This window comes from Prionailurus bengalensis, chromosome C1 (assembly GCF_016509475.1).
Source record: "Prionailurus bengalensis isolate Pbe53 chromosome C1, Fcat_Pben_1.1_paternal_pri, whole genome shotgun sequence".
NCBI classification, from domain to species: Eukaryota; Metazoa; Chordata; class Mammalia; order Carnivora; family Felidae; genus Prionailurus; species Prionailurus bengalensis.
Genome location: NC_057345.1, coordinates 201066219 through 201075776, shown reverse-complemented (window position 1 = coordinate 201075776; position 9558 = coordinate 201066219). Strand labels below are relative to the sequence as shown.

Here is a 9558-nt window from a genome sequence, read left to right as displayed (position 1 = left end):
CCCCCAAAATACACTCCAGTGAGCAGACTTTTTTTTCTCAGAAGTGATGCAATTCCTCGACTTCCCCCCGCCCCAGTAAAAAAGAAAAGGAAAGGCGGGGGGTGTCTTGCAACCCCTTCGCCTCGCTCAACTCCAGCCCCTCCCTTTCCTCCCAGTCTACCCCTTTCCAGCCGCTTCCCATCCCTCCCCCTCAGCCCCAAGAAAGTTTGACGACCGCAAAGGAAACCAAAAAAAAAGTTCCTTTGCCCCAGTCCTGGCGGGCGATCAGCATCTCTTTTGTTCGCGGCGAACCCACAGTCCCCCTGACGTCACCCGGAGTCCGGGCCAATCGGCGCGCGGTCGGCGGCGGCGGCGGGGGCTGGAGGGTGGGGGGAGCCGGGCCGTCCCTCCTCCCCGGCGCCCGGGGCCTCGTGGGGGGCGGGAGGGGACCGTCCCATATAAACCCTGGCGCTCGGGGCTCGGCCGCCCGCGCCGGCAGCGCTTTGCAGGGGGAGGTGAGGGAGCTCCAGGCGCGAGCGCCGGAGAGGGGACCTGCAGCCACAACTTCTCTCGTCCTCTCCTTCCCCTCTGTCCCTCGGGCCGTCCCCTTCCCCATCCCCTGGCCCCTATTTTCTTGGGGTCACCAACCCGCAGAAGGCACTGGAACCTTCTCCCGCAGGTTGCAAAGGGAGACAAACTTGGTGGCAACTTGCCTTCTGGTGAGGGCGTCTCCCTCCCGCACCGTCTCAAGATGCTCAGGGGTCCGGGGCCCCGGCTGCTGTTGCTGGCCGTCCTGTCCCTGGGGACAGCGGTGCCCTCCACCGGAGCCTCGAAGAGCAAGAGGCAGGCTCAGCAAATCATTCAGCCCCAGACCCCAGTGGCTGTCAGCCAGAGCAAGCGTGAGTACCGACCGCGGGCTGAAACAGGCTGTCCCCGGGACGGGACCCTGAAGCCAACCAAAGTTGTGGCTGAAGTTTTGCGCGCGCGCGTGTGCGGCGTGTGTGAGTGTGTGAGTGTGAGTGTGTGTGTGTGTGTGTGTGTGCGCACGCCTTAATGAGAGTTGCCGAACGAGGGCACAAAAGGCTCGGGGTTTGATCAGGCTGGGTCCGAGGGCCTTAGAATAAAATAAAGCATTGGAGCACAGGGGCTCCCGCAGCGCTCTTGTCAGCGGTACCTATTAAAGTCGTCCTCCTATGAATTCATCCAAACTTGCTTTTAAGGAGGAAACTGCCTTTACATTTTCCACTTGGTATTAGTGTGATCCTTACGCTTCAGATTTTCTTTGTTACTAAATAATTGGTTAAATATTTTCAAAATGGGGATGGTAGGAGGGTGTCCAAATAGTTACATTGTTCCTAACGAACTTGAAAGCGATGTGATTGGTTCACAGTGCTTTGGGCCCTTCAGGATACTTCTCCAAGAACAGATCTGAATTCCTCTTCCAGTTTTTCAAAGACACACCCTCCCATAGCCTGGGCTAAAGGAAACTGCTTAAAGTTGTCCTTCTTGACTTATTACCCCAGAAAAGCATTGAAGGTCTTTGCATATTTTAAAATGTAATTCCAGGTATCTGTCTTCCAAAATGTTTCCACTCCTTTGATGTAGACCCCTGGCCAGATGGAAATGACATCATTGTATAACATTTAGCTAAGTTAAAAGAGAGAAAAAAGGAATACCTAAATATCTACATGTACGAATTGTGGTTAACTCCCTAGATAGCTAATTTCTATATATTTAAGAGTGGAATATTCTGATCCTCTGTTGATTAACTTATTTTTCTATGTTTGTTGCTTAGTCTTGTCAATTTAGTTGTGTAAGAAAATTCCATAATTTAGAAAAAAGAGAAGATGGAGATGTAATCACTTTTTTCTTCAATCATTTATAGCTGGCTGTTATGACAATGGGAAACACTATCAGATAAACCAACAATGGGAGCGCACCTACCTGGGAAATGCCTTGGTTTGTACCTGTTATGGAGGGAGCCGAGGATTTAACTGCGAGAGTAAACCTGAACGTAAGTGGTGGGAGCCTGGCAGTTAGTATCTTTTGATATATGGAGAAGTGGGTGCTTGTTAATTAAACTTAGCATTGGTAACAAAAATATGTACACCATTTTCCCAGTAGAATTATCTATCATTTCCTCTTTAAATAACTGTTAGTAACTGCTTTTGTCTTTTACATGTTACTTCTACCTTTAAAACCAAACAACTAGTATATCTGAAAGTAGTTTCTTGAGTCTACTTTTTGTTTTATTCTCTCAAAGTTTTTGATGAGAAAATGAAAGATTTTGTGTTTTCCCTCCAAAGAAACCACTTATAAAATTTTAGTTTATTAGAAAAGAATTTCAAATCTTAAACTACATGTAAGATTACAGGCCAGAAAACACTTCGGGCACTCTATTATAAAGTGATTTGTCAGTTACATAAAACCAGGAGCTGCTTACTTCAAAGTTCTCATTCTTTTATGACCATTTTTCTGCTTCTTGTAAATTATAACAACACCTGGAGAGAAGCACGGATGAGGCTAAAATGGAAATAGGATTAAGACATGACAGTGCCTGGTGGGAGGTGGAGATCTTCAAATTGTTTGCTTTTAGTGTGGACCTTGGTTTGAGTGAGCCAGAGATTACAATGGAAGCCTTCCTTCACAATCTAACCAGTCCAAAAGTAGTGCTTAATACAGTTTTTTCCTAAGGGCCTGAGAATCCTTTACAATAGAAATTAATTTACAGAAAATCAGAGAACTGGTCAAAGTTCAAAAGTTGAGCTTCATTAAAGCCTGCAGTAAAATGTAGGTCTCCCATTTTAATTTTTTACATACTTCTGTTGTACTGTGCTACTCATAGAATGAAAAAGTGAGTTTTTCTTTGGATGGGATTAGTGGAATAAAAAAGCTTTTATATATGTGAGGCTCACATGAACTTTCTTTCTCTCCTCAGCTGAAGAGACTTGCTTTGACAAGTACACTGGGAACACTTACCGAGTGGGTGACACTTATGAGCGCCCTAAAGACTCCATGATCTGGGACTGTACCTGCATTGGAGCTGGGCGAGGGAGGATAAGTTGTACCATTGCAAGTAAGGAAGACATTCTGCAAAATGTCAATAAAATAAATGAATTTCTCCATTACCGTCACTGTCACTTTCTGCTATCCATGACTGGATATTCCTAATTTGGGGCTTTACCCCAGGTGACTGGGTGCTCTTATGTGATCACCCAACTGGATCCTGTGCTTCTGGAAGATGGCTCTGTGCACAGGTGGAAACAGTGTTTAGTTTGTATGGACTTGTGAGTACCCAGTGGATCTCTTGAGTTCCATTTCAGTAAGATATGGTTGGAGGAGTTGTTCATTTTAATTTACCTGGACATCTTCAAGCTAGACTGACCAAGTGATTAGGAAGATGGTCAAGAAGAGGAGAATTAGCCATTGTGTGGTCTGCTCTTCTTGTTTGTGATGCACAGACTTCTTGCATCCCACAGATACAGTCTGACTTCATTGTGACTTATAGGATTTACCCAGGAAACAAATCTCTATTCCCAGGGATAATATGGAATGGTTAGCCTACTAGTGTTTCCAAGGACCTTTGGGGACTGTGTTGACTCTCATTAATTCCCGTTTAGCTAAGGCAGTCTTTTCATTAGTATTCACTAGGCTACCAATAGACTCTATTAACATAGCATTTAGTGGGGCACCTGGGTGGCTCAGTCAGTTGGGCATCTGACTCTTGGTTTCGGCTCAGGTCATGATCCCAGGGTCATGGGATAAGCCCCGCATCAGGCTCCACACTGCGCATGGAGCCTACTTAAGATTCTCTCTCTCTCTCTCTCTCTCTCTCTCTCTCTCTCTCTCTCCCCCTCTCCCCCACTCTCTCTCTTTCTCTCTCTCTAAAAAAAATAAAAAATAATATATTAATTAAATTAAATTTTAAAAAGAAAGCATTTAGTTTTTTTAATCCATCCTTTAAGTATAAGTTACTTGAAAGGCTTCTGTCCAAAAGAACAAAGCAGTCCTTTGTGAATAGACCCAATCAGCTTTTCCCGTACTTAATGTTAGGGTTTATTCAAGTTTATTGGCAGTCTTATGAATTAGTGGTCCATAGTGCTTATAATCTAATGGACAGTTTGGCCTCTGATGTGCCACTGTGTTTAATAGCTTAGAAGAGTACCCAGATTTCCACACTTGATAGGTGTGCATCTATGTGATTTCCACCAATGTGACATTTTTTATGCTGGGGTAAAACATGGGCTCTCCCACTCCTGAAAGCTGGAAAGCTATGCCCAGTGTGGCCTTTTCATTCCATCAGGCTCAATCTGCCTGCCAGCCTTTCTTTTCTGCCTTAGGACCCAATTTCCTGTGATCTCTCTGAGGAACCAGGATTTATGACCTCTTTCTTTGCCATTCAATTTTCTGTGTGATTTCCCATCATGCTTAACCAAGACCCAAAGTGACCAGACCTGTTAACTTTCCTCCTGCCTCTGATGGGAAAGCTGTTGTCTGTGTTCTTGCTTTGCCTAACCCAAGTACCTATCCTGGGTGGAACATGAGACCTTTTCTTTTCTTTCTTTCTTTCTTTCTTTCTTTCTTTCTTTCTTTCTTTCTTTCTTTCTTTAACTGAAATATTGTCTGTCTTTTTCTCTAACATTTGCTTTTTGTCTTGAACAGACCGTTGCCATGAAGGGGGTCAGTCCTACAAGATCGGTGACACGTGGAGGAGACCACATGAGACCGGCGGTTACATGTTGGAGTGTGTGTGCCTTGGTAATGGGAAAGGAGAATGGACCTGCAAGCCGATAGGTGTGTGGCTCTGAGGGACAACGGAGAGGCGGGGAAGTACAGCCAACATGGTGGATTGCACCAAAGGCCCTGTGGATGCGAGATCTGAATTCCAATTCAAAAAATAGGGAAGTGGAAATTTTATTTCAAATACTGAAATAAGTTCATAATCCACAGCCCTGAAGGAATCAGGCCCAAAAGTACTAACATTGGTAGATGTCTTAATTTTGTTTCAGAAGGACAGGATCGAATTGAAAGATTTAGGAAACAGTCATTTCTTTTGTCTACTGTCTCATCGCTGCTTTCTCCTTGGTCAAGATATAAATTATTTAAAAGAAAAAAAATAGCACTTTTGACATCTTTCTTTATTGGAACACGCTGGACCGAAACAATACTGTGTGTGCTCTGTCACACCTTGGTAATTTTTCTTTTTCAAACTCAAACTTTTTGAGCTTCTTTTGGCCTTAATCTTAAACTCTACAAACACAAGTCTAAGTCTCTGCCTATAGATTTGAATATGTAAATTGTTCTTGAATGAGACTTTTTGTGTTGTAGTTATTATAGAAATCAGATTTTAAACAGCTTTCTTGTCTTTTTTTTATGCATTCATAATTAAGATCGGAATTGTGGGTGTTTTGTCCCCCACAGATGAATACATATACAGATCCTTTTCACCCAAATACTTGTGTGAGAAATGTTACTAGCTGAATATATATAGTCTATGTACTTATTAGGAGAATAGAATTTCCGCCTGCCGGCTCATCTTGGGCTTTCTTTCACTTTGGTTACTTACTATGTGCTTAGTTATAGGGCGTGCCTTTCTTTTTGAACAGAGTACCACTTAAAAAAATGTGGCTGGATTTTTGCTTACACAATATACTTTAAATTACAAGGAGCCTGCACAATTCAAAATAACCCTTTCCCCCCCACCCCTGTTTTTCATGCAAATTTCCTTACAGCTGAGAAATGTTTTGATCATGCTGCTGGAACTTCCTACGTTGTTGGAGAAACTTGGGAAAAGCCATATCAAGGCTGGATGATGGTGGATTGTACCTGTCTGGGAGAAGGCAGTGGACGTATCACCTGTACTTCTAGAAGTACGTCTTAGTTCTTTTGCTCAAGATGAGGCGAGGTATTGTTTTCTGGATTCCTAGAGAGACCTGTAACGTGATGTCACTTATAACACACCCACCACACCAGCATGCTTTGGTAACATTTGGATGTCAAGAAAAATTCCACAATCAACTTATTCTGTTTCTTCAAAGAAAACTATAAAGTTTAATAATAAGGTCTTCGGCTATGAGTGACTAAGAAAGATCCCAAATATGCATTAAAATGCCAAATATGCTGTGGACCTGAAGATTAGTTGCAAATGTTTGATTAAATTATCACTGAGATATTTTCCAAGTATTAAAAGCAAAGAAATCATTAAAATCCATGCAAATACATCTTTGGGTATGTAGGTACTATTAACAGAGAATGGAGTGAAGCTCTAAAGTTTTAGGTTTCCTTCTATGTTTGAAATTTAACTGGGGCATATGCACTGGCAAAACTGATGAAAATAAAAAGTACATATAGGTTAAAATTATGTGTCTACGTGGGACTAAGGACAGTGTCTCTTACCCAAAGCTCTTAAATAGGCTTCTTAGTGCCATAAAGAAGCTGACCTCTAGCACCCCTGCTGCTCCTTCCAGGATTGCCTGGAGGCCCTACCTGTTGCCCTAGGGATTCAAGGCTCCTCTTTTGAACTTTTCAGACCAAAGGCAACTAGTTTATTGAAGCAAAACAACCATTAATGTTGCTGTTATAAATAAATTCTAAGTCAAATCTCAATATATTGAACCTATTTTGTTTATCTAGGTTAAAGTGTTTAACATCTTAAAATGTTCAACCTCTAAATTTGAATTCTTTGCTAACAAAAAAATGAGTCTTTCATGGAAAGTGATAATAATTCTGGCAGACTCTTTCCCAGAAACTTGCTTGTTCCTTAGATCTTTTGCATTTAGAATGTTATTATGATTATTAGACTTTCAAGACCTTGGTGGCAAAGTTTTAGCTCAAGACAAAGTAAGTGTCTGACTCAAACCCTCATCTATTATTTAAAGTTATTCTAATAGCAAGTTGGGGGAAAGTTCCTCAAAGAAAAGTCATGTATTGCATGAAATTTTGTAAGTCCCCAGTTTATACAGGATGGTATAGGAATGCAAAAAATAAATTGGACATTAGTACAGCCTCCAAAAGCACTTAGTTAGTCGGTCAGGGAGATAAGAAAGGCTTATACATATTCATTTTCTACAAAGTGTAATATTAACGGCTTCAAGAAAAATACTGAAAATAGTGCTACGGGGGTATAGGGAAGTACTTTTCCCTGGGATATGGAGAAAAGCTATAATATCTTCCTCCAGACCTCCATTCTGATGCTAGATCAATGTGGGTGTGTATTTGTGTGCACTTACATCAACCGTCTAATTATGGTCTCTTCTGTGATTTTCTGATTCATACAGAAATCAAATCCTCCCTCCTCACATCGTAGCATATGGGAAAAACTGGATTATAACTGAAACAATCTATTTGCCAGATAATTGAACACATACACTAATGGCAATTTAGTTACAAATGATCACTTTATGGTAATAATTCCATTTTTCCGTGAAAGGTTCACACTGAGCCATTCAAAAGAAGCCATTTGACTGATAATTTTAAATAGGTGTGTGTTGGAGGAGGTTAGAAGAGAACATTTTAAAGAAGTTGGCAGTACTCTGGATTTTCTTACATAACAAATGAAAAAAGAGATGCTACTGTTTTTTATAGCTTCTTTGGGGCAGTTGGGGGAGACCTTTTGAAACCTACTTGCCTCCTATTGTTTCTCACTTTCTAAAGAAAGTCCCCTGTTGAAGGGCTGGTCGTATCCAGCAATTACTGGGAGAAAGCTGGGAGAGCATGAGAAGGAAAGACAGGGGGGAAATAGAAAGCCAGAGAATGAATTTGATCAAAGGACCAATGTGAAAACAATTTTTTTTTTAATTAATGGATGAAAGATGATGAAAAAGTCCTTTGGCAAAAGCGAAGAGGAACGAGACTAAATCCTACAAAGTCACACATCTCCCTTTCTGCTCTAACAAATGGAATCCCATCTTTCAGAAGGTTGACATCTGTGGTACCGGAGCCACATAGAAACCTACCACCAGAGAATAGCTCACCAAACTTTAAACCACTACATTCTTTTTTTAGCATTGACTTGAGCATTTGCCCAGCTGGACATGACATGTATATTGAAATGCTTCCTTTCTGATACAGACAGATGCAATGACCAGGACACCAGGACATCCTACCGAATTGGAGACACGTGGAGCAAGAAGGATAATCGGGGGAACCTGCTCCAGTGCATCTGCACGGGCAACGGCAGGGGGGAGTGGAAGTGTGAGAGGCATGCGGCTCTGCAGACCACATCCGCTGGTGAGGCACAGAACTAGCCAGAAACCGCAGCACGTTTCGAAACCTATTTCTGCAAATCCATCTTTCCTTTGACACGCCATTTGAGGATGAGTTTGCCATGTTTCTGCTAATAATCTGAGTTCATTTACAGACTGCTAGTTGTTAAAAACTTTGTTTAATATCAGGTTTTAAATTTTTAAAAAATGAAATAAAAATAGATCTTAGAGGGAACAAAAGGAGGTTTAGCCCCAAGAGATTAAACGATGTTTAAGGCAATGCCAATGTTAAAAAACCCACACAATTAATATATAGATATATATGTAGATATGCACACATATACATTCACATACATATGCATTTTTTTACCTATGCATTTTTAATACCTAAAGTGCATTTTAATGGAAATGAAAGGGTTATGATGGGTTGCACAACCACTTGGTTCTTCTGCTAGGAAAAGGGAAAAAAGTACATTTGTTCTTTTCCAAACTGGAATATGTTTCCTTGTCCTGACATTCAGCTTTCTTTGTAGCGGAAACAATTCTTTATGCGTGGTTTCCATGCTCCAGCAGACTTTGTTGCATTCCATAAAATAATGCACAATCATTTTCTTCATGTATTGGCATTTACAATTCGAGAAATTCAGAGGAGGCCCCGGGATGAGAATGAATGACACAATGTCTAAAGCACTTAAAAAAAAAAAAGTAGTTTTCATTATTTCTGACACAAGAGCAAGATCTTTGCATTGTAACTTGTTTTGTAAGAGTCTGAAGACAGAAATAATGGCTATCACGGGTGTGTGCTTCTGTTATCCTTCTTAATATGTTCTCATCAAGTTTTCACTGCATAATGTACTAGCATTATTGTTTAGCCCGTTATCAATCAACCATTTAACCATAAATAAAAATATTATTTGTTTAGATTTTTCTCCCTTTGGTGAATTTTCGTCTTGCTCTGAGCACTTCCAAAGGTAAACAAGATTAGACTTGATAGTATCTTTGAGTTATTTGATTTTTTCATTTTTATTTTATTGATTGATTGGTTGATTGAGAGAGAGAGAGAGAGAGAGAGAGAGAGAGCAGGTGAGGGGCAGAGGGAGAGCAAGAGAAAGAGAGAGAATCCCAAGCAGGCTCCATGCACAGTGTGGAGCCCGAAGGAGGGTTCCATTTCACAATGGTGAGATCATGACCTGAGCTGAAATTAAGGGCCGGACACTTAGTGACTGAGCCACCCATGCATCCTGAGGTTTTTGATTATATCAGTGAAATTACTGCTAACCAAAAAACCAAACAATTATAAACATCAGTCTACTGAAATAGTTTATGTTTTATTTTTTTCCCTCCTCCAGCTCCCCTACTGAAATAGTTCAATTAA

General features: G+C 41.2%; 1 protein-coding gene across 14 annotated transcripts in view; it reads left to right on the top strand.

Moving 5' to 3' along the window:
• The first annotated feature begins 382 nt into the window (after positions 1–382).
• Positions 383–9558, top strand: part of FN1 (fibronectin 1) — a 70852-nt gene continuing 61676 nt past the window's right edge. For 11 of the 14 annotated variants that reach the window (XM_043577753.1, XM_043577752.1, XM_043577748.1 and 8 more), the window contains exons 1-6: positions 409–878; positions 1865–1993; positions 2918–3055; positions 4642–4773; positions 5712–5849; positions 8050–8208. In XM_043577753.1, the coding sequence (XP_043433688.1) occupies positions 731–878; positions 1865–1993; positions 2918–3055; positions 4642–4773; positions 5712–5849; positions 8050–8208 (844 nt within the window). In that variant the 5' untranslated portion in view covers positions 409–730. Of the gene's footprint in view, positions 879–1864; positions 1994–2917; positions 3056–4641; positions 4774–5711; positions 5850–8049; positions 8209–9558 lie in introns of all 14 variants that reach the window. The other 3 variants (XM_043577740.1, XM_043577747.1, XM_043577741.1) reach the window with 3 other exon arrangements.